Below are 23,151 nucleotides of genomic sequence, written 5' to 3' on the forward strand. Positions count from 1 at the left end.
AAACATTTAAAACACAAAGACATGCAGATATTTTCACATGCACATTTATTACAATAAGACAACATACACACATTTAACACAAGTTCCCCGTGTTTGATCGCCCCCCCCCCTGGACTGTTCCCCGTTCTTAGTCCGCGAAGGCCGACCAAACACGGGGAACAGTCCGGGGGGGGGGGGGGGTGAAGGCCGACCAAACACGGGTAACAGTCCAGGGGGGGGCAGCCAAACACGGGTAACAGTCCGGGGGGGGGGGGGGGGGGGGGTGAAGGCGGACCAAACACGGGTAACAGTTCGGGGGGGGCCAACCAAACACAGGGAACAGTGAAGGGGGGTGGGGGGGGAGGGTGAAGGCCGACCAAACACGGGTAACAGTCCGGGGGGGGGCAGCCAAACACGGGGAACAGTCCGGGGTGGGGGGGGGGGGGGGTGAAGGCGGACCAAACACGGGTAACAGTCCAGGGGGGGGCAGCCAAACACGGGGAACAGTCCGGGGTGGGTGGGGGGGGGGGGGGGGTGAAGGCGGACCAAACACGGGTAACAGTTCGGGGGGGGCCAACCAAACACAGGGAACAGTGAAGGGGGGTGGGGGGGGGGAGGGTGAAGGCCGACCAAACACGGGTAACAGTCCAGGGGGGGGACAGAATGAAAACTAAAACTAGAAACACAGACAAAACCAAACCAAACCATGACATATGTAGTCATCCTCGCTATCGTCTGATGATGCCACTGAGGATTCAGATGAAGATGACGTGCGAAGTGGAGAGCAGGGCACATCTGTTAATGGCAGATAACGGTCTGTCTGAGACGGGGTTTGAAGTTGGAACCCGTCATCGCTATCGTCTGACGTCGCCACGAAGGATTCAGATGAAGATGATGTGCTCAGTGTGTCAACTGAAAGCGAAGGAGCATCATGGCCGGCAGGTTCAGGGGTGCTCAGGTCGTCATCGCCTGCTCCTTCCTCTTCTGGGACAATACATTTGTCAACGAGCGTCCTCATAGTTTTAGTAATCAAGCTGCCAAAAAGGAAGCCAACTGCAAAAAAAGGCATTGTGTTGTGATAAACTGGCAAAAAAAATCTGAGGACAGGTGGAAAGTTTGTCTGTCTCTGTCTGTCTCTTGATAAGTCTGCCTGTCTCTGTCTGTCTCTTGATAAGTCTGCCTGTCTCTGTCTGTCTCTTGATAAGTCTGCCTGTCTCTGTCTGTCTCTTGATAAGTCTGCCTGTCTCTGTCTGTCTCTTGATAAGTCTGCCTGTCTCTGTCTGTCTCTTGATAAGTCTGCCTGTCTGATGAATGTATATGAATGTGACGTCACACATCACCTTGCCTTTGATGTCCGTCCGACACGTCATTCTACTGTAACTTTGTTTACGTTCAAACCACAATAAAGGCACGTCGCTGCGTCAGAGCGTCAGAGCGTCAGAGCGTGAAAGCAGAAATTGTAATGGTCTGATATTTTAAAAAAAATATCTGAGGGCCTAATTTAGCAGCACTTTTTATTTTGAGCTCAGAAAAGAAATCTGATGGATAGCCTATTAAAACATAATAAATAATATTGAATATGTCGGACTTTTTTTATATCAGTATTTAAATTAACCGTAGACAAAAACTTTTTGCACAAAGCTTCTCATAGTGACTTGTTAATGAAATGTTAATGCGCTGCATCGTGACGGTGCTGCTGCGTTCAGCGCGCAGAGTGCGAGCATGCAGTCCGGGACAATGTGCTGTGACAGAGCCACAAAAAGAATGAATGTTTCAAAACGAGGAAGGAAAGGAAATTCAATTGAAACATATAAAATAAATATTATTCCATTGTAGTGAAAGAAATGATGTAGGGGCATCAATTAACCTGTAGGAAAAGGGAGGAGGGCGGTGATAAGGGGAGGGGGGAAAAGAACGAGAGCCCAGAGGGAACAAGTGAAAAAAAAAAGAGAGTTCAGTGCCAGGGAAAAGTTTTTCTGCAGCTGACAATGAAGTTCATATGCTGATGGGGATTAAGGGGTTTTAAGAAAATAAACAGCGGAATATGAAATGAACAAAGCAACAATCGAGAAAATAAGGAATTCCAACTTTTTTTTCATTCATTCTTGGACACGCGGCTCGTTGACGAGGAAAAGTTTGGCGATGCCAGGGAACGGGACATTTGCTCTCCAAGGATCCGGGTGAGATCGTTTTTTGTTTCCCTTTTTTGTGGCCTGCGTGGGAATAACCCTGTTTGGATTATTATTTTTTGGATTACGTCGCTTATTTTTGATGACGAAACGTTTGGGATGCGCATAAGGAGGATTTATTTTTGGATAAACTGAGACTAAGAGACCGTAAAATATGAACTTTTGTTTGCTTTATTTGGTTTTCGTTTTGTGGTTTTGTTGAAGTGATTATTTGGGGCGTTATAAAATTGTTTTGTTGTGTTAATGATCAGTTGGGATAATCCCGACAATAATTAAATTGAATTGAGTTTGGACAAATGGTTTAATTGTGGGTTTAGTTACTTTAACGACAAGTTTTCTGATTTAAGTTAATCCTTCCCTGAATCCCTTGTGTGAGTGAATACAACCCTTAAGGGGTGAGTGTTACACAGTCTAATGCCACTTTACCTTCTGAGGGAAGTTCACCACCTCGTTGTTTATCAGACAGACTCACTTACAAAAGAGGAGGAAGAGGGGGGCGTCTATAGATTGTAATGCGCTGGTACAAACAATTACACAATTAGTTGGAGGTTGTGATTTACCGTGCAGGCGGTGTGGGCACGTCAAAACTATCTAATGCAATTAAAAGTCTGAATAGAGGAGGTATTTGATGTGCAAACAAATATGTGGATGCATAAAACAGTTTGAAACAGCTGCTGCGCTTTTCTTGTTTAACTGCACGCACAACAGGTGATCAAGTTATTGATCACCTGTTTAAGCTGTTTTAATGGGGACGCACAAATCAGAGGCACAGATCCAGACTCTGCATTTACTCTTCAGCTGTTTCAGACTTTCAGACTCATTTTTTGACCAGCTTGTGTGGTCGTCTGTGTTTTTTAAAAAGCTCCCTGTCTGCAGGCGAGCTGCGACTTCTCAGCGGACTTGTGATGTCCTCCTATATTTTGAACGCATTTACAATTTCATAGTCTTTCTAATCTTTGCCGTGCACGAGTTTTGTTGGAAGATAACAAAAAGCTCATCTTGTATTGACGCCGGTCCCAAATCAAGACAGGGTCCTTTCATAGACCAATTTGAAAGCTGTGGAAAGCTGTGGAATTGAAGTTTTACGGGAAATAAATCACAATGTCCAGCAGGGCAACAATAAGATCTGAAACAATCAAAGCACAAGAAGTTTGGGAGTAACGTGAAGGTTTGTCTGTGCAGGTGAGTTTTAAGATTGTGCAGATCTGAGGTTTGTGGGAGCTGGCTCCAGAGAGTGAGGGCTAAACACGACCCCCCTTTAGCTAAACAATTACAAAAAAATCTTCCAACAAAAAAAGTGTGAATTTGAGAAGCTGCTACAAATTAATCTGAATACTCTCCAAGTGGTCACATTTGAGTCAAAACAAGCCAGCCTTCACAGTCCTTACGGTAACATGTGCCCCCTTCTTTGTGTCTGTGAATGAGAACCCCCCCAACCCCCCCCCCCTCCCTCCCCATGTCTGAATAAGGAGACAATGATATGTGACACCCATGAATATTAAATGTATGAATAAGGTGAAAAGCAGCTGAACATTTCAGTCTGCTTCCTTTAACCAGTCTCTGTTGGAGGTGATTTAAAGTGTGTGTGTGTGTGGGGGGGGGGGGGGGGGGGTCGGGGGTCGGTGGGTGTGTTTAAGTTGTGTGAGGACAGCCGGTGAGGCGGCGTTAAGGCGTGACTCAAGCCATTTTTCACCAGTCCGGAGACAGCCGACCTTTGACCTCTTAACTCGTCCCAATATGTTTTTTTGCACATTGAGTTGTTATTAGCATCATTAGCAGCGTTAGCCTTCAGGAGGCTGCTGGTGGCTGAGGCTCATTTATCATCACAGCAAAGACAGATGGGGATCATCTGCAGAGACACTGACTGAGTGCGTTTAAACATGTTGTGAGAACAACATAAATACTGAACACAGTTTTAGTTTCTTCTTTTTCTGGACCGGTTTAATTCTGCCTATATCGAAAATGTACAATATCGTATTTTGCTGATTGTGTATTAGAGCTTGTTCATCTCTGTCGCTAGTCTCAGAGCTTTGCAAGGCGCTCATAACAAAACAATCCACCCCCCCAATCCACTTGCTTTAGATTTGTGTTCTTACATTATGAAACAGCTGACATTCATTTCTATATTCTGCTTCTTAATTCTATGTTTTTGCACCAAGCGAATTTCACTTCAGTGACCCACGAACTTTTCTTCACTGAGGCGATTTCTGAGAACATCTCCGTGTTTCTCTGAGAACACAGAATCAGACCCTTCAAACATCCTGGTGGCCCCTCACAAAAGTCAGAGGGCCCTAAAGGGACAGATGGATGTTTCAGTCCTGACAGGAGCCGCACTTTGTTGTTGTGCAATCAGTTGGTTAACAACTAGCCCCACCCCCTGCCACAAACCCCTCCCCCATTCTCTGGAGAGGTCAAAGGTCAGAGGGTGAGTGGGTTCGTCTGGAGACATGAGGCTGACACTTTCTTTCACCGCCATCTAAATAATTTATTAATTTAATCATATAAATGTCCTCCGTCCTTTTTCTCCTGTAACATGATTTCTCTTTATTCTTATTGTCCAGCAAATTCATTCTCTGATACTTGTTGTGTGTTTCGGTCCCACTCCAGAAAATGTTGAGATGGAACTATGATCGTAAGTAAGAATTCATGGTTTATGAATTAGAGAATAAAAACATCACATAGGGAAACTTGACAAATGAAATTTACCCGTGCGTGCTGATGGGTAGATTCGCAGTCGGCCTTTTCATTTTATTTCTTTACTTTATGTATCTGGGAGGAATTCTTTAAATCGGTAAGCAGTACAGTGACGTTTGTTTAGGACTATTGTGGTCATGGGTTCATCACAGACTGTAAATATTAATGGACGAGTGGGAGATTGTGTCTCAGTCTAACTTTCAGTCAACATAACGACAGGCTGAAAGGTTGGAGCTGAGGCGGAAGTTGTGCTGAATGGTGACAGCATTCGGGGCTTAAAGAGATGTATTGTGAATCAATGATATCCACAAAATAAGAATCTTAAAAACGGAGTATAAATCGTGCAAATATCTTTCGTTACATTAAGCAGTCAGACTATGAAATGTGAGACATTTGGCAGAAAACGAGGGATTTAAAGTTAAGAACAAAGACAGGGGAAACAGAATGACAAAAAATAACAAGACTGAAATCCGAACCTTTTATGAATTTGCAAAACTAACATTTTATCATGAAATATAATTCCAGCACACACCACACATTATTATTATCCATAGGCTTCTTTTGTATCTTATTTGTATTGCATTGCAATGTATTTGATCTGTTTTTTTACATGTACTTCAATTGAGCACAGAAGTAGGCCTACAGTACATGTCAACATTTCACTGCGCATCCTGTATGAGTATGTGACAAGTAAAACCTTTTAAAGGATTATATAGTGTGTAAACAAATTGTAAGATGTGGGAGATTAGGAAAGAAGTCATATGACCTCGGAAGAATTCATTTATATGAATGTCAGACTTAGGTTTCTTTTATCGCCAATTAAAGACATTTACACATACAAAGCTCGGTCTACATTAATAACTTGTTTCTACGTTACATGTTAGGAGAGCAACTCGACAAGCCCCTCTGGATTTAATTGACTTCTCCAGCACATTTATGTCAAAAGATTTCCTTTTTTGTGTTAAATAATCACACTGTTCTTTAAAAAAAAAAAAAAAAAGTCATCTATTATGTTTGTTTGTTTTAAGTGCATGAAATAAATAAATACCTTTTAAAAAGCTGTTTGTCTTGGTGTAGCCTATTGATGCAAAAACAGTTAGTAAATGTTAAAAGACATAGATAAGACTTGCATGTATAGGTTTCTATGTATTTTAATTGATTTAATTTTTAATGTTTATCTGGTAAAACCTACTAAAACTGAATCCCGTCGATATACTCCGGTCCAGTAGGCGGCGGTGATTGCAATCCGCCAAAAAAAACACGAAGAAGAAGACAAGCAGGCGGAGGAGTTGTGACATCCTCCAGCTTTTTAATGCCAAAGATGAATGTTTATAGATTATAAACCAGCTTTTAAGTGACCTGCTGCATGCTCTTAATAATGCTCAAACTGGCAGAAAGGGGAGTTTTCTGTGGCTCGATGGCGCCACCGTGTGTCCGCAGACTGTGATGTTGTTTTGGGAGGAGGAGATTAAAAGTGAACTTTAGACTCCATGGAGCTCTTTTAAAGAGTCACTTCACCTTTCTGTCCAGTTTCTTTTTAACGACACAGATTCAGGTGACAGGTGTTCAGTTCACGGACTCTGAGACGAGTTTGACAAACACCCGACAACTTCAAGGTACGTTACCATGGTTACCTAAATAAACTCTTCTTCGTTTAAAAACTCGATAAACTTAATTTAACACGTTCAACGTTTCTGCTCTTTATTAGACTACGAGACTTTAACTCTACATTTCTGACAACTGAAATCCTTTTTTTTTGAAGCACACAAAAGTTTAACATAAATTATGTTGTTTTTTTTTAAACTTAATGAAATACTTAGTTAGCCTTTATTGCACCATACATTAGTGTGCTGTCATAGGTCCAACTCATCACGTAGAGGCAGGGGTGGAAAGCCTGCTGCCAGTCTCTCCACCTGGACCTGGGCCTCCTGGGACTTTGCAGGTTGCATAGAGCAGTCAGAAAGTCATTTTAATCAAACATTAACATCGGATAATGCTCAATAAAAAGTGTTCACTGTATAATGAGACACTGACAACCTTTACCTTTGTACCTGGAGGTTGTTACTGTAAATATGTGGGATTATTTCAGGAGTTCATCACATCAGGATGCAGAAGAATCCGTGTTGTGTGAAGCTGTCCGTCCAGCCCTCCAGAGGACTTGTGGATGAGAAGTTCACCGTCTTGGTTCAGAACACGCCGCCTGGTTTCCAGGTGACCATACACGCCCTCCATCACAGTGAAGATGGACACGACTGGGAGGCGTTCGCTCACTACACCGCCAACAACACGGGGACTGTGAACGGTACATGACTCAAAATCTACATGTAGACTATTCAGCAGTCATAGCAGATGTCTGCAGGTGTTGAAAAAAATGATTCCCACACTTATCAGAGACTGTTTACACTTTAGTGCTGCACATGCATGCATTCTGTTTTCATGCATGCAGACACATTCAACCACGAGGTGACAATCAGCACCTACAACCTTCAAGCCTGTGATGATGATTCACAACAGAGCAATCAAAATCTTAGACAGCCAATAAGGTCACATTATTATGTTTTAAAAGAGTTAAATATGTTAAGATTGATCATTTTATTTAATTGTCTACGTTTAAACTCATCCATAAATACCATGATACAAACAACACCAATAACATTATTATTTATGTTAAAGGAGACATATTAGGGAAAATACACTTTTAAAGTTTCTGAGTGTCTACAGACCACACAATGTGAAATTAATCCATCCAGTCCTTTGTTTGTGGCCTACAGAAGTATTGCAACATAGACACAATTGCTCTGTTTCAAATGTGCTCTCCTTGTGATGTCACAGTGGGATTCTGGTTAAAAAAAAATAAAATCCTAACACCAGTGACTTTTAACTGTTTAGTCCTCTTATTCTACTCATCCCTCAAACAATACACTTTTGGATCGTTGAATATCCTGAGGTTATATTATTTGCCTTTCTCTCTACAGTTTCAGAGGATCCCAGTCTGGGAGGGACATACTCTGGGGTGGAACAGATGGGTCTCCTTTGGAGCCTCAGACCAGTGCCGGGCAGCAAACCTTGGCTCAGGTAGGAAAATGAGAATAAATCAATTAAAGATCAAATGTCATGATCAGAGTCTAATCATTCTTATTGTCCCTCAGGATGAGGAAGATGAACGTCCTGACTCCCATGGAGTTCACCATCTCCGTGTACCAGGGTCACCAGACTGAGGGCTTCACAGATCAGGCCCCACTTGCTGGAGTGGTGGTGGAGCGCTGGTACATGGCGCCCGGCGTCCGCAGAGTCCCCATCACAGAGGAGGGACTCACTGCAACCCTCTTCCTGCCCTCAGGTTGGAGCAGTGATGAATCTGGAGGAAGCTGTGACATTCACACCAACAATCACTAACAGTCTTTTTGCTTGTATGAAGGACCGGGACCTTTCCCCGCCCTCATCGACCTGTGGGGGGGCGGAGGGAAGTTGGTGGAGTACCGTTCAGCTCTTCTGGCCTCCCATGGTATCGCTGCCCTGGCCCTCGACTACCTGACTCCGAAAATCACCATGGAAACCAAGAAAATAGTTGGAAACGACTATTTTGAAGTGAGTGTCTAAATTAAACATTTTTGTTGTTTTAAATAATAAATACAATAGTCATGCATTTGTTTGTATTATATGAACATGTTCATTAAAGTGACTGATTGAATTGAATGCTTATAATGTACACTTGGGGTTAGTGTGTGTCATTTGTGTGTGCGAATGTTTTGTGTCAATACCTGTGATGAACTTTATTCTAGATTACTGTGATAAAATAATAAAATCATAACTGGGTCAAGAGTCTGACAGCAGGAAGAGTTTTGATTGGCTGATGGAAGGAGGAGGCGATTCATCATCGAACACACTGTAATTTTTTCACTTGAGGAAGACACAGAACGCTTCTTCCTGCACAAAGGCTACTACAGTCTTTATTATAGATGCATTATTTCCCTCCTGTATCACATGAAGCCTTGTCCAAGTCCTACAGTTTTTACAGATTGTTTTCTGTCTTGTGTCCTGCTGCAGAAGGCCTATAAAGTCCTGGAGCAGCATCCTCAGATCCTCGGCAGCAGGATCGCCATGTTGGGTCTTTCTTTTGGCACCAGTATGACCTTGAAAATGGCTGTTTACTCTGAAGTTATGAAGGTAAGACTGACATAGTTGAGGGGTTCTTCTCTGATAAAGGAAGTTAAAGCTTACAGTCCAAACGCTCCAGGTGAAATACATGGTCGAGATTGAGTTTTAAACAACAAAAGGCCGAGACCACCAACGCTTCCTTCACTGAAAGTGCTGCTGAAGCTCTTGATGTATCTTGTACAGGAAGAAGAATAACTTGGATCATTTTTGTTGATTAAAATGAATTTTAATGAATCCATTTTCTTTTCCAGCTCAGGTGTGCCGTGTGCATCAGTGGGAGTCACGTGCAGCCAATAGATGGATCCGTGAAACAAATATTGGATTACTTTAACAAGTAAGTTACTGAACCATCTGATCAGACCTCATGTGAATGTGAAATCTGGTGTGGTTCTCAAAAAATGAAGTATGATTTAAGTCATCATAATTCATCAGTAAGAGTTTTGGGAAGTTGAAGGTGTTCTTTCCATCCTATTAGAAACGCTGAAAAGACTCGCTTCAATGAGGACAACCATGCAATCTGGCGAGGTCTGCTGCTTCCTATCCCCACTGACCCTGAACTCAAAGTTGATGTGAGTCCCATCACACAGGGTTTCTCCCCGTCCATTCTTTAGATTATAAGGAATGGTCTGCTACTAGATAGATAGATAGATAGATAGATAGATAGATAGATAGATAGATAGATAGATAGATAATTGGGGTTAAGTGTCACATCGGACATGTGGCTGGAGGAGGTGGGGATCAAACCCCCGCCTTCTGTTTGAATGAGAATGAAGTGATTGACTCATAGAAGATGTCAGATGCCAGAAACGGGCAATTCAGAGCTAAAAAAAACTTGAATCTTTACTGTAAATTATACCCAGATATTGTTGTGTCATAAAGGAATAAGAAACCCTGATCTCTAATGTGGGCCTGTTTTAAATAAAGGCCTGGTACTGTTTGCAGCTGAGGTAATAATTACTTTAATGTGTAAAGTATAGCTATGAGTGACGACTCCACAGGTGGTGCATTAATATCTAAAGCTGTAGCTGCTGATAAAGCAGATATGTTGCTCCTGTTTCTCTCTCTGCAGGTTGGCAGACTGAAGTGTCCTGTGATGCTGGTTGTCGGAGAGGACGATCAGAACTGGCCCGCCCCTGAGTCTGCAAAGGACGTGAGTTATTCGTTATTATAACTTAAATAGTTTTCTTATCTGAGCTGCATACGTCTCTCACACTGCTGCTTTATAATATGTGCTGTTTTTTCAAAACAGTACTGTATGGAGACATTTCTGTTTCAGTGTTAAAAAGTAATGACAAAGGAAGAGAAAACAGTAAACAAAAAATGCAAAGATCATTCACAAACCTCTGCATAATTGGTGCCCCGTGTGAGGCCAGCAATCATTTTATTGTAATTAGTCAATAATTAGTCATTTTTACGAAAAAATTATTTATTTTATTGGTGAACCCATCACATTTTTTTTCAGATCAAGGAGATGATGGAGCGAGCGGGGAATAGCCACCTGCTGACTGTCCTGTCGTACCCAAACGCCGGACACCTGATTGAACCTCCGTACACGCCGCACGTTCGAGCCACCAACTTCGTAACAGTCGACTCTCGTCAGAAGAGTGGGTTCATCCTCAGACTGTTTTGCTGAAGTGACATGCTGAATAATGACTGAGTTTTTATTGTTCTTCACAGCACTGTACAGGGTTGACAGCAGGATTGTCTTTGTTGTCTTTGCAGTGGTGGCTCTGTGGGGCGGGGAGATGGTGGCACATTCTCGAGCTCAGGAAGACGCCTGGAGGAAGATGCTGGTGTTTCTCAGGGAGAATCTGTATGGAGGCAATAATCCTGGTGCAACTTCTTTTTCCCACCTTTAAAGGTCAAATATTATCCTCCATTTCAAACAGAGGGTTTTATAGGCATGATCCGGATATACAGGATCAGAGTGGATTGATTACAACAAACTTGATCTGAGGATCTTTTTAAAGTGTTTCATTTCGTGTGTTGGCTTGTGCTTGTTTCTCTGTGTTTTATACCACCAGTTTCTGGTTTCTGCTCGTTTGTGTACAGAAAACCATTCAAACTGAAACTGGGTTTGTAAAAGTTGCAGTTAGACAGATACATCTGTGTCATACTGATTGTGTGTTTTTCTGCTGCTGTATACTTTATTTATACAATTACTGACAATAAACTATAAGAAAACACTCATGCTGTATGAGATCTATTTATAGCTTCGTCATGTGTTTTCCAAAGACACATTAAACCCTCCTTTGTAGGGACACTGAGAGGAGGAGCAACACTGAAACTTCAGCATCACATCATCAGAAATGAAAGTTAAAGTTTATTTGAGCCACAGCAGAGCTGCAGTCTAGAAGAGTCTCTCCGTCTCTCTCTCCAAAGACAAATCCAACCCGACTCATCAAGTCTTTCTCAACTAAACTGCAGATTTTCAGTTTAACACCGGTGAGTACTGTTCCTTTTTACATCATGTGTTTGACTATTCATTCACTTATCATATCATAGAAATGTGTCTTTTAAATAAAAACAACAAAACAATCCAACATTTTCTTCTGAGTAATAATCACGAGTTCAATACCAAACTAAAGTGATCGTGTTGTTAATACCCTACAACTGAAGGCAGTCACAGCTCGCCTCAGGGATTTACCTTCTCTCTCAGTCTCCCACTTGTTAGGATGTTTTTAGTCAGTGTCCATCAGACAGAAAACAGTCGAGGAGAATCAGGGTTGGTGACATAACTTCATATGAAAGTTGTTGTTTTTATAGTCAGGCATTCACCTCAGTCCTGCATAACAAGTGTAGTGTTGTGTTTCTGTGGCATTTAAATGTCCTCTCACTTCTTGTCTGCTAGGTGATGTCTGATGAAGCCTGTATTACCAGTATAGGCTACTTCTGCATCAAAACGTCACCATCAAGAACGCTTCATACTTGTGGGTAGGTGTGTCAGCATAGCTCCGAAGTACTCTGCCAACAAACACCAGTCGGTCTGGTTTTTCAGCGTTTCATGCCACCAGTTTGTGGTTTCTGCTTGTTCATGTTCAAGGAACCATGCCAACTGAAAACAGACCAGGCTGACTCTCTGCTTTTAAGCAAATAAAAACTTATAGACATGGCTGCTGCCAGCTGTCTGCTGACTGAAGATCAGTTCCTGTGCTCCATCTGTCGGCATGTGTTCACTGATCCAGTCACCATACCATGTGGACACAACTTCTGTAAAGCCTGCATCACTGACCACTGGAATATTATCGGCCGGTACAAGTGTTGTAACTGTAATGAGGTTTTTTACAGACGACCTAAACTGAAGGTCAATACTTTTATCTCTGAGATGGCTGCTCAGTACAAACATTCAACTCAACAGAAAGCCAGCAGCACCTCAGAGAAACAATTGTCCAAACCAGGAGAAGTTCCCTGTGATCTCTGCACTGGAACCAAACTGAAGGCCCAGAAGTCCTGCCTGGTGTGTCTGGTTTCTTACTGTGAGACTCACCTGGAGCCTCATCTGACGAGTTCAGGTCTGAAGAGACATCAGCTGATCGACCCCGTGGAGAACCTGGAAGGCAGGATGTGTGAGAAGCACGACAAACTGCTGGAGCTGTTCTGTAAGAATGACCAGACGTGTGTCTGCATGCTGTGCTCAGTCACAGACCACAAGACACATGATGTTGTTCCTCTGAAAGAAGAATATGAAGGAAAGAAGGTCGAGCTGGGGAAGACAGAGGCTGACATTCAGCAGATGATCCAGAAGAGACGACAGAAGATTCAGGAGATCAAACACTCAGTGGAGCTCAGTGATGAGAAGGCAGACAGAGAGATCTCAGAAGGTGTTCAGGTCTTCACCGCTCTGAAAGAATCTGTTGAGAGAAGCCAGGCCGAGCTCATCGACACGATCAAAGAGAAGCAGAGGAAGACGGAGAAACAGGCTGAAGGCTTCATCAAAGAGCTGGAACAGGAAATCTCTGAGCTGGAGAAGAGAAGCACTGAGGTGAAGCAGCTCTCAGGCTCTGAAGACCAGCTCCACCTCCTCCAAAACTTCAGATCCCTGAACGCTGCTCCACCCACCAAGGACTGGACTGGAGTCAGAGTCCATCCACCTTCATATGATGGGACTGTGGTGAGAGCTATGAGCCAGCTGGAGGAGACGATCAGTAAACCGATCAAGGAGCTTTATGAGGAGGAGCTGAAGAGAGTCCAGCAGTATGAGGTGGATGTGACACTCGATTCTGATACAGCACATCCCAGTCTCATCCTGTCTGATGATGGAAAACAAGTTAAAAATGTTGATAAATACAAGAATCTCCCAGATACTCCAGTTAGATTTACTAAGTATAGCATTGTCTTATCAAAGCAGAGTTTCTCTTCAGGCAGATTTTACTTCGAGGTTCAGGTTAAAGGGAAGACTGAGTGGTCTGTAGGAGTGGCCAAAGAGTCGATCAAAAGGAAGGGAGAAATCACTCTGTCTCCTCAGTACGGTTTGTGGACGATATGGTTGAGGAATGAAAATGAATACAAAGCTCTTGCTGACCCACCAGTCCGTCTCTCTCTGAAGTCTGCTCCTGAGAAGGTGGGGGTGTTTGTGGATTATGAGGAGGGTCTGGTCTCCTTTTATGACGTCGATGCTGCAGCTCTGATCTACTCCTTCACTGGCTGCTCCTTCACTGAGAAACTCTACCCATACTTTGAGCCCTCTCTTAACTATGGTGGTAAAAACTCTGCTCCTCTGATCATCTCTCCTGTCAATCAAACTGAATAGATCAACCATTGAGTTTGATCAGTTTCATGTCAGAGATAATGTCAGACTGTTCTGGTCAATAAAAAGGATCTTTGTTAAGAAGAGAGATTTTTCTACAACACTTTGGCTCAGCTGTTAACAAACAAACAAACAAACAATATGCAGCCAGAATCATCATGAAGGACTTTGTACCATGTATATTAACAGGGCCACATTAAAGATTTGTTTTTCTAAAATGATTAAAGTTGTAAATGAACAAGAATAAAGTTGTAAATGCAGGAAAATAAAGTCTTTATTTTACAGAAATCTCTTTAAATGAGGCCATGGTTAAAATGTTTATTCTGAAAGGTTGTAATCAGAAGAGCAGCCGTCCACCTGAGATCAAACCATGACAGGAGAATCCTCAAAGACATTTCCACAAAAGAGACAATGTCCTCAGAGTCAGCGTGGCTCTCTCTCCAGAAAAGCTCCAGTTTCTTTCAGGGTCTTGTCAGGCTCCTGATATTTGATGACAATGTGACGCTGATGTGCTGAAAGAATGTGCGTAGTTTCATATCTGTGTACGTAAAGCTCCAACACAACTAGTGGGATATTGTGAGACCTCGTCAAACTGTAGTCAGAGAAGCCAGCACTTCAACACAGCATGTTTCCTTCATGTCATGTGTTTTTATTGTGTTTCACTTTTCTTGTTTTTATAGTGTGCTTCTTTGCTTATACAGCACTTTGCTCAGCCAAGGTTGTTTTTAAATTTATGGAAATAAAGATTGCTGTCTGGTCACAGAGTAAGGTCACGTAAAATATATTTTGTAGATTGGACCTGTAAGGGGTGCTGAATATTGGCACAACTCATTTTACTCATCTGTTGTTAAATAAAAGTGTGCAAAGTTTATTTTGTGTTTTTGATGTTTTGCTCTCCATCTGAATCAAACCAAAAAAGAAACAGCTGATGTCTTCATTAATACCATGACACAAGTTTTAGGACTGATGTGTGTATACCGCACCTTTAAATAGTAATTGCAATCAACCAAAAAACACGAAGAAGAAGAAGAAGAAGTGGTCATCAGACAATTTTTCAAAACCAACGTCTCCTGAAGACGTTTCAACTGGCAGAAAGTGGAGTTTTGAGTTTTCAGTGACTCGATGGCGCCATCTTTTGTCCGTTGACTGTGACACACCTGAAGAACCTATACTCCACTAATTTTCAGATAATCATTTCTCTTTTTTATTACCTACAACTGACAACTGAAATACCTATTTGACACACATAAGATTAAGTATTTAACATTAAGTATTTCAGCACAATATATTTTTAGATTATATAAAAAGTTGTTGTAGGCCTCTATTACACTGCACATTAGTGTAAAATGTGCTATAATAGCTTAAACTCTACCTGCCATACTGTGAAAATACTATTTTTTAAACAAGGCCTGGTACTTGCAGTTGAGGTATTTGCTAATAACTTAAGTATGTACAGTATTTAAAAATCCCTTTGAGCTATGAGTAGTGTCTCATACAGCCACAGGTGGTGCATTAATATCTAAAGCTGTAGCTGCTGATAAAGCTGATATGTTGCTCCTGTTTCTCTCTCTGCAGGTTGGCCGTCTGAAGTGTCCTGTGATGCTGGTTGTCGGAGAGGACGATCAGAACTGGCCCGCCCCTGAGTCCACAAAGGATGTGAGTTATTTGTTATTATAACTTAAATAGTTTTCTTATCCGAGCGTCTTCCAACAACTTCCTTCTTGCTGCATACTTCTCTCTCACTGAGCATTGACAGTAGAGTTAGTACGAAGTGAAAAAACAGTGTTGAAGAACTTGATCAAAATGAGCAAAAATGTTGGCCAATAACACAGAAAATTTGAGATACCATCATTTTTAGCAATACAACAATCCTGCCTGTGAGTCCATGCGCTTGTATAAGGAAACCCCTTCCTTCGAGTTAATACCCGATCAGCATGTGCTGAAGTTAGTGAAGCTGAAAACACTGCACACACATGACGAGCTGTGAGAAGAGGCAGCAGTGCAAGGACATTTTGGGACACGGTGATTCAGCTATAAAGGGAGTGTCCTTAAAGCCTCTCTCAATTATAAAGTTGGACTTTTTCCTCTCTGTTCTTTCAGATCAAGGAGACGATGGAGCGAGAAGGGAATAGCTGACTGTCCTGTCGTACCCAAACGCCGGACACCTGATTGAACCTCTGTACTCGCCACACTTTCGAGCCACCAACTTCGTAACAGTCGACTCTCGTCAGAAGAGTGGGTTCATCCTCAGACTGTTTTGCTGAAGTGACAGAGACAAATAATGACTGATTGTCTTTGTTGTCTTTGCAGTGGTGGCTCTGTGGGGCGGGGAGATGGTGGCACATTCTCGAGCTCAGGAAGACGCCTGGAGGAAGAAGCTGGTGTTTCTCAGGGAGAATCTGTGCAACGGCACAAATCCTGGGGCAACTTTAATTTCCCACCTGTAACGAAGACAACAACAATTAATCAACGTTTTGAATGTGTCACATTGTCATGCAGGTGGGCAGTGAAATGCAATGATTGTTCCACATGGCCATGCAATAAAACCCTCAAGCATCATCTCTCTATCTTTGACTGTTTTTTTTTGTGTGTACAACTACAGCCTGTAGAAACGTGACTTACAAGTTCTGCTATGTTCACAACTTAAGATGAAAATGCTTCTGACAGTAGAAATCACAACCCCCCTCCCCATAACCTACAGATTATGCATTCATATTCATACATCTGTGTGTCGCACTGATTGTGTTTTTCTGCTGCTGTATATTTACTTTGTACAGTTACTTACAATAAACTATAAGAAAACACTCATGCTGTATGAAACTATTTGTAGCTTTGTATGTAGCAAGTTTTAGCGACTTTCTGATAAATTAGTGTGACTCATAACCACTGCTGTGTTCTGATTGGTTGGAGAGGTGTCTGCTGAATTTTTAATTTGAAAGACTGGCATAAATAAGAAAACATTTATTTGGATATGTAGTGATTAATATGATCTAAGAAACAACAACAAAAAAAACCCTGTTGTGAGTTGGGACCCTCACTTTGAAAACTTACTTTTCTTTCTCCTGGTTTTTTTTTTGGAGCTGCTGTAAGACCCACATTTCCCCATTTGGAGATCAATAAAGTTATCCTTGTTCAGATTAATGCTCATATTGTTTGTTGCTTTTTGTCATTTATTGTTGTGTCCTCTTTTTTTAATAAACATATCAGTCAGTCTGTCCCTTTGCTTGTCTTTTCTATTCATCATATTATTTTCTTTCTCCTCTGTTTCTGTCCCTCAAGACGATGAGAGTTTAGATTTCCTGCGTTCATGAACGCACCATAAACGATCAAACAAGCAATTTAAAAGTTGTTTTCTTCTCCTCCTAAAGCTTGACTTTTACTTTCTAACAAATCTGCACAAGGATGTTGTTATTTCTGCAAACTTAATTCCTGCTTATCCCAAAAAATGTGGCTTCTTTTTCAGGCTGAAATAGCTGAAGTGAAACCACTGAATAACTTTAAATTTTTCTTTCCTTCTTCTGTTACTGTCTGTGTATTTTCCTGCACCTTCTCAGTCTTTCTCTTTTCCTCTGTTTCTTTATCTCCACTTGCAGGAATCTATAAACCTTTCTTAACAACGTCACAGGACTCAGGGCCAGCATCCTATTTTTGTCGGAAAAAAAATAAATCTTTTTTATAAGCTGCACATCATTATTACTTGTTTCTAAATTACTACCTTCTCTCTGTTAGCTGCATCAATGATCTCCTCAAACACACTGTGCTTAACAGAACAGTCCATGTAGTGCAGCAGGAGGGGGGGGGGAGGAGACCCTGTGACATGACTTATAGATGAATAAGCCTTTCTTCTGATTACTTTTGTGTCTGAGGATTATAGAAACATAATAACTAACCACAAAGGCTTTTATGAAAAAGTAAAAGAACACAAATTCTTCAACTTGCTTTTTAAAGGGCATTTCATGGGACCCTGTGAATAATGGTTTAGTCCGCCATGGACTGCACTTGTTTTGCAGGACTGAGGTGAATGCCTGACCATAAAAACAACAACTTTCATATGAAGTTATGTCACCAACCCTGATTCTCCTCGACTGTTTTCTGTCTGATGGACACTGACTAAAAACATCCTAACAAGTGGGAGACTGAGAGAGAAGGTAAATCCCTGAGGCGAGCTGTGATTGCCTTCAGTTGTAGGGTATTAACAACACGATCACTTTAGTTTGGTATTTTAATTCCTGATTATTACTCAGAAGAAAATGTCGGGTGTGTATGTTTTTATTTAAAAGACACATTTCTATGATATGATAAGTGAATGAATAGTCAAACACATGTTGTAAAAAGAAACAGTACTCACTGGTGTTAAATTGAAAATCTGCAGTTTAGTTGAGAAAGACTTGATGAGTCGGGTTGGATTTGTCTTTGGAGAGAGACGGAGAGACTCTTCTAGACTGCAGCTCTGCTGTGGCTCAAATGAACTTTAACTTTCATTTCTGATGATGTGATGCTGAAGTTTCAGTGTTGCTCCTCCTCTCAGTGTCCCTACAAAGGAGGGTTTAAATCGTCTTTAGAAAACACATGACAAAGCTACAAATAGCTTTCATATAGCATGAGTGTTATTACAGGGTCTCAAATCTCATCTGGTGCTTGATTCATGTTGTATTCTGACCAAATCACAGCACAGATGTTTCATTCAGACCACATGGGACTGTTTGAAAAGGGGGTATATCCTCAGAAATATCTCTTTGAGTGTCATAACTGTCTACAATAAGTGCAACAGGCGAGTCCCACTGTCTGTGCCGTTGTTGGAGTCATATGTACACCGTGTTTCGGGGTCTTGCTCACGAGTGGGGGGAGGATTGAGCGTGAGATCAACAGATGGATTGGTGTGGCGTCCTCAGTCATGCAGCCGCTGTATCAGTCCGTCGTGGTGAAGAAGGAGCTAAGCCGAAAGGCTAGGCTCTCGAGTTACCGGTCGATCTTTGTTTCTTCCCTCACCTATGGTCATGAGCTTTGGTTCATGACCCAAAGAATGAGAGCCCAGATACAAGCGGCTGAAATGGGCTTCCTCCGCAGGGTGGCTGGGCGCACCCTTAGAGATAGGGTGAGGAGCTTGGCCACATGGGAGGAGCTTGGGTTAGAGCCGCTACTCCTCCACATCAAGAGAAGTTAGCTGTGGTGGCTCCTGGCATTTGTTCTGGATGCCTCCCTGGACGCCTCCCTACTGAGGTGTTCCGGACATGTCCCTTTGGGAGGAGGCCTCAATGTAGAGCTAGGACATGCTGAAGCGACTATGTCTCTCTGCTGGCCTGGAAAAGCCTAGGAGGAAGTGTCTAGGGCGAGGGAAGTCTGGGCTTCTCTACTAAGACTGCTGCCCCCCGGCCCCGGACATTAGCCTCTTTGCGCGAATCTCATCCAAACCTAATGCACTGACACTGAGTAGCTTTCTAACTGCCTCAGTAACCTCTGCCAAGGTTAATGGTAAGGCTTCCCCTGGATCTTCAGACTCTGCCTCCTCTTCAGAGGATGAGTCTAGTCAACTCATCCTCTGAAGTTCAGGAGTTCCTCAAAGTATTCCAAACACTGAAGACACAGCCTTCCGAGCCACCTAATACCTGTCAGCTACTTCCAGAGACCCCTAGGCTCACCAGGTCCAAAAGTGGGTCCACCAGCAGGTTCTTAGGTTGCTGCCCAACAGGCGCTGATGGTCTTATGACTGCAACTCCTAGAAGCCACTTCCAAAATGGTAGCTTTGAACATGGACCACTCAGATTTCATGTCCCCATCCCTAGGGATGAAAGAGAAGTTCTTCTGGAGGTAAGACTTGAAGACTTCACAGACTGGGACCTCCACCAGACATTCCCAGTTCACCTGCAAAACACGTCTGGGTTTGGCTGGTCTATCCGGCAGCCTTCTCTGCCATTTGATTCAGCTCACCACTAGGTGGTGATCAGTAGGGGGGGTTTGAGGTTGAGTGCCGATGAGTTGATCATTGAAATAAGTTAGCCCCGCTAGCTGCTACCGTCACTAGTGGCTCGATAACATACTACGTGAATCTGTTTATCTTATTGCAGAGCATATTTCCCAATGAGCTGAGAGTGAAATTGGCGTGTGTGGGTTCTGCAAAGGCAAGCATCTTTTCAGAGTTTGTTTGGTGTTTATTTAACCACTCTGGTCGCAAATTCTGAAACATCTCAGACTGATATCGTTGCTCTGGGAAGCCAGTCATTAGCTAGTTGGGGTGGGACTCATTGGAGTACTGTATCTCAGGAACTACACCACCTACAGAGCTAAAATTGTGCACATGTTAATTTTGGCCAAGCACCAACTTATATACTGAATTTCTGTATTTACTCAAAACTTTCCATCACTCCCAGCACACATAAGACCCTGACTGCTAATGTTGTAAAACATGAGATTATTGGTCAATGCAGATTTAACTTCATGTTTGCTTTCATTATCTTTTTCAGTATCATATCTGGGATGGCTGCTCGGCTCAGACAGTCAGCTCAACAGAAATCTAGCAGCAAACCAGGAAAAGTCCCCTGTGATGTCTGCACTGGAACCAAACTGAAGGCCCAGAAGTCCTGCCTGGTGTGTTTAGTTTCCTACTGTGAGATTCACCTGGAGCCTCATCTGACCATGTCAGGTCTGAAGAGACATCAGCTGATTGCCCCCATAGAGAACCTGGAAGCAAGGATGTGTGAGAAGCACGACAAACTGCTGGAGCTGTTCTGTAAGAACGACCAGATGTGTGTCTGCATGCTGTGCTCAATTGAAGACCACAAGAGACATGATGTAGTTCCTCTGAAAGAAGAATATAAAGGAAAGAAGGCCAAGCTGGGGAAGACAGAGGCTGAAATTCAACAGATGATCCAGAAGAGACGACAGAAGATTCAGGAGCTCAAACACTCAGTGGAGCTCAATGATAAGAATGCAGAGAGAGAGATCACAGAAGGTGTTCGGGTCTTCACCGCTCTGGTGGAGACGGTGCAGAGAAACCTCAACAAGCTCCTCGACACGATCAAAGAGAAGCAGAGGAAGACGGAGAAACAGGCTGAAGGCTTCATCAAAGAGCTGGAACAGGAAATCTCTCAGCTGGAGAAGAGAAGCACTGAGGTGAAGCAGCTCTCAGGCTCTAGAGACCAGCTCCACCTCCTCCAAAACTTCACATCTCAGGATGCTGCTCCACCCACCAAGGACTGGACTGGAGTCAGAGTCCATCCACCTTCATATAAGGGGACTGTGGTGAGAGCTGTGAGCCAGCTGGAGGAGATTCTCAGTGCACAGATGAAGCGGCTCTATAAGGTAGAGGTAAAGAGGGTCCAGCAGTATGAGGTGGATCTGAAACTTAATCCTGATGCAGCAAATCCCTATCTCATCCTGTCTGATGATGGAAGACAAGTTAAATATGGTAATGAAAAGAAGAATCTCCCAGACACTCCAGTTAGATTTACTAAGTATAGTATTGTCTTATCAAAGCAGAGTTTCTCTTCAGGCAGATTTTACTTTGAGGTTCAGGTTAAAGGGAAGACTGACTGGAATGTAGGGGTGGCCAGAGAGTCGATCGATAGGAAGGGAGAAATCACTCTGTCTCCTCAGTACGGTTTGTGGACGATATGTTTGAGGAATGAAAATGAGTACAAAGCTGGTGTTGGTCCACCAGTCCGTCTCTTTCTAAAGTCTGCTCCTGAGAAGGTGGGGGTGTTTGTGGATTATGAGGAGGGTCTGGTCTCCTTTTATGACGTTGATGCTGGAGCTCTGATCTACTCCTTCACTGGCTGTTCCTTCACTGAGAAACTCTACCCATACTTTTGTCCCTTTCCTAGCTATGGTGGTAAAAACTCTGCCCCTCTGATCATCTCTCCTGTCAATCTAACTGAATAGATCAACCATTGAGTTTCTTCAGTTACATGTCAGAGATAATGAAGGAAAAAAAGTGTTTACTTTTCTCTTGTGTTGTTCAATAAAAGTGTGTAAAGTTTCTTTCGTGTGTCTGATGATGTTTCGCTCTCTATCCAAATGAAACTACAACAACAGGTGATGATGGTTAGGATCAAATCATGTGATGAAGAACTCCATCAGCTCTTTTCACCACATATAGGTAGGTGCAAGAAAAGAAGTCTAATTTTAGGGACGACTTGTTCTGAGCAGCTGATGGTCCGTAGACTAAGAAAGATAAATGTAATGGTGAATGCAATGCTGAAGTTTCTTTAACCTGAAGTTTTTTTAATGTTCAGCAGGAAGGAAGGTAAGAAACTTGATCAGAATGAGGTAAATCGTAAATTCCCTCTTAACACTGAGCAGAGGAGCTGCTTGGGCAATCAACTGCTAATTGACCCCTTACTCCCAGGCCAGTAGGGCGCCCCCGGAAGTCTAAAGCCCCATTTCCACACAGCAGTCCGGTATGGATCAGTACAGTTTGGTATGGTTTGGTTCATTTAAGCCGATCCCATTTGTGTTTCCACAGCCACCCGTGCCCTATTTGGTAGGCGGCGTGTAAGCTGGATTCCGATAGCCGCTACGTAATAGCATCACATGATAAGAGCTAACAGCTAACCACTAACTAATAAATTCAACAAAGGAGAAAAACGTTACACAAACAAAACCAACAATGAAAGACATCCAGCAATTCATCTACTCTGCCACTGGCATGGGACTCTTTATCGCCTGTGTTTTACACTCAATGGTTTAAACACGGCAGAGGAAGTGGCGATTCTTTCGACCAATCAGCGGACTGCATTATTTAGCTTCACCTTTTGGGGTCGGCTCGATATTCTTGGCACTCCCACCGATGGGTCCCAAAAAGTGGGACGGTACGGATCGGTTATTTGGGAAACTTTCCCGGGATTAGTCGGAAACATCGCAAAATGCGCACCGTACCGAGACGAACCACTCGGTGGAAACAGGGCTTAAACAAAAGTGAGTAAATTTTGCAATGACAGTAGGACACCCCCTTAAGAGGGCCCCATCTGACAGCATTCACTCTCATTGCCCTGCTGAAAGATGGTTGGAGGGCTACCCAAAGGATTTTTGCCAGTAGTCCCAATGGACTCTAGAATCTCCACCGACAATGAATAAGAAGAACAGAGTACAAAAAAGTGTGGAAAATAAGATACAGAAACATACATTCAAACTGGGCAGAATGAGATTTTTCATCAGTAAACACAACTTACACGTAAAGGACAAGTTCAGAACAAATATGAGATCAGACTTTGTCCAAATGGGATATAAAGTTTGACACCAAAGATTTTATTCGCAAACAATGTTTCTGTTGAGAAGCAATTTTTGCGAAGTGGAGAAAGTTCGATAACAATGATATTAAGAGACAAATGACTGAAAAGTTCAACTAACTTAGCCTTGTGATAACTTGTTGGACCAAAAAAGACAAGG

At 42.6% G+C, this 23,151-nt stretch overlaps 2 protein-coding genes across 2 annotated transcripts; both read left to right on the forward strand.

Annotated features, from left to right (window-relative positions):
• Positions 1-6,371: 6,371 nt before the first annotated feature.
• On the forward strand, positions 6,372-11,206 carry LOC306824901 (peroxisomal succinyl-coenzyme A thioesterase-like). Its single transcript, XM_079345310.1, has 11 exons — positions 6,372-6,478; positions 6,952-7,164; positions 7,838-7,937; positions 8,012-8,202; positions 8,281-8,450; positions 8,910-9,029; positions 9,272-9,354; positions 9,496-9,589; positions 10,090-10,170; positions 10,483-10,624; positions 10,743-11,206. The coding sequence occupies exons 2-11, from the start codon at positions 6,969-6,971 to the stop codon at positions 10,877-10,879; spliced, it is 1,314 nt and encodes a 437-aa protein (XP_079201436.1). The 5' UTR covers positions 6,372-6,478; positions 6,952-6,968; the 3' UTR covers positions 10,880-11,206.
• Positions 11,207-12,129: 923 nt separating this feature from the next.
• Positions 12,130-21,645, forward strand: LOC306825856 (uncharacterized protein; the record flags this gene model as incomplete). The annotated part of the gene is made up of 5 exons (XM_079346810.1): positions 12,130-13,761; positions 15,343-15,423; positions 19,264-19,417; positions 19,551-19,575; positions 20,229-21,645. 5 exons carry the CDS (start codon positions 12,130-12,132, stop codon positions 21,643-21,645), a joined length of 3,309 nt encoding a protein of 1,102 aa, XP_079202936.1.
• Between the last annotated feature and the right edge of the window lie 1,506 nt (positions 21,646-23,151).

The sequence above is a fragment of the Symphodus melops genome, assembly GCF_947650265.1.
Source record: "Symphodus melops genome assembly, chromosome: 6".
Taxonomy (NCBI): Eukaryota; Metazoa; Chordata; class Actinopteri; order Labriformes; family Labridae; genus Symphodus; species Symphodus melops.